The 1,034-nt window shown below is 64.1% G+C and overlaps 1 protein-coding gene across 1 annotated transcript in view; it reads left to right on the top strand.

Moving 5' to 3' along the window:
• THBD (thrombomodulin) overlaps positions 1-1,034 on the top strand; it is a 2,216-nt gene extending 1,182 nt beyond the window's left edge. The window contains exon 2 of the mRNA XM_010836342.1: positions 1-1,034. This exon is cut by the window's left edge and continues 4 nt beyond it. Coding sequence (XP_010834644.1) covers positions 1-768 — 768 coding nt within the window. The 3' untranslated portion in view covers positions 769-1,034.

Here is a 1,034-nt window from a genome sequence, read left to right as displayed (position 1 = left end):
GACTGCGCGCAGTTGCCCAGTCCGTGCCCGCAACGCTGCGTCAACACGGAGGGCGGCTTCCAGTGCCACTGCGACACTGGCTATGAGTTGGTGGACGGCGAGTGCGTGGACCCCGTGGACCCGTGCTTTGACAATAACTGCGAGTACCAGTGCCAGCCGGTGGGCCGGTCCGAACACAAGTGCGTCTGCGCCGAGGGCTTCGCGCCAGTCCCCGGTGCCCCGCACAAGTGCCGGATGTTCTGCAACCAGACTTCGTGCCCGGCTGACTGCGATCCTCACTACCCGACCATCTGCCGGTGCCCCGAAGGCTATATCATAGACGAGGGCTCCACGTGCACGGACATCAACGAGTGTGACACCAACATCTGCCCTGGCCAGTGCCACAACCTCCCCGGCACTTACGAGTGCATCTGCGGGCCTGACTCGGCCCTCTCTGGCCAGATTGGCACCGACTGTGACCCCACCCAGGTGAATGAGGAGCGGGGCACCCCGGAGGACTATGGCGGCTCTGGGGAGCCCCCGGTCAGCCCGACTCCGGGCGCCACCGCACGCCCCTCGCCGGCACCTGCTGGTCCCCTGCACTCGGGCGTGCTCGTGGGCATCTCCATTGCAAGCCTGTCTCTGGTGGTGGCGCTTCTGGCCCTCCTTTGCCACCTGCGCAAGAAGCAGGGCGCCTCGCGGGGGGAGCTGGAGTACAAGTGCGGGGTCCCCGCCAAGGAGCTGATGCTGCAGCAGGTGAAGACTGAGCGGACACCTCAGAAACTCTGAGAAGCCTGGTATCCAGACTTCCTTCCCTCCTCCCGGCCCCGCAGCCCTTCTCTCCCCATCCCCCGCCCCAAGCACCTTAGCTGGCGTCAGAATAGAAGACCCCTCGCCCCTCTTCTTTCACTGCTTCTGCACTTGGCTATGGAGGAGAGGAAAGGGGGCGTTGGAAGTTTGGCCCCAGCCACTTCCATGATGTCATCAGACAAGCGAGCAGGGATGACAGCTTCATTGTGACAGGTTGCAAAGTGTCCTGTGCCCTCACCAAGGGG

The sequence above is a fragment of the Bison bison genome, unplaced genomic scaffold (genome assembly GCF_000754665.1).
Source record: "Bison bison bison isolate TAMUID 2011002044 unplaced genomic scaffold, Bison_UMD1.0 scf7180017864063, whole genome shotgun sequence".
Taxonomy (NCBI): domain Eukaryota; kingdom Metazoa; phylum Chordata; class Mammalia; order Artiodactyla; family Bovidae; genus Bison; species Bison bison.
The sequence above is the reverse complement of the archived record's forward strand: the minus strand, read 5'-3'. Positions and strand labels throughout refer to the sequence as shown.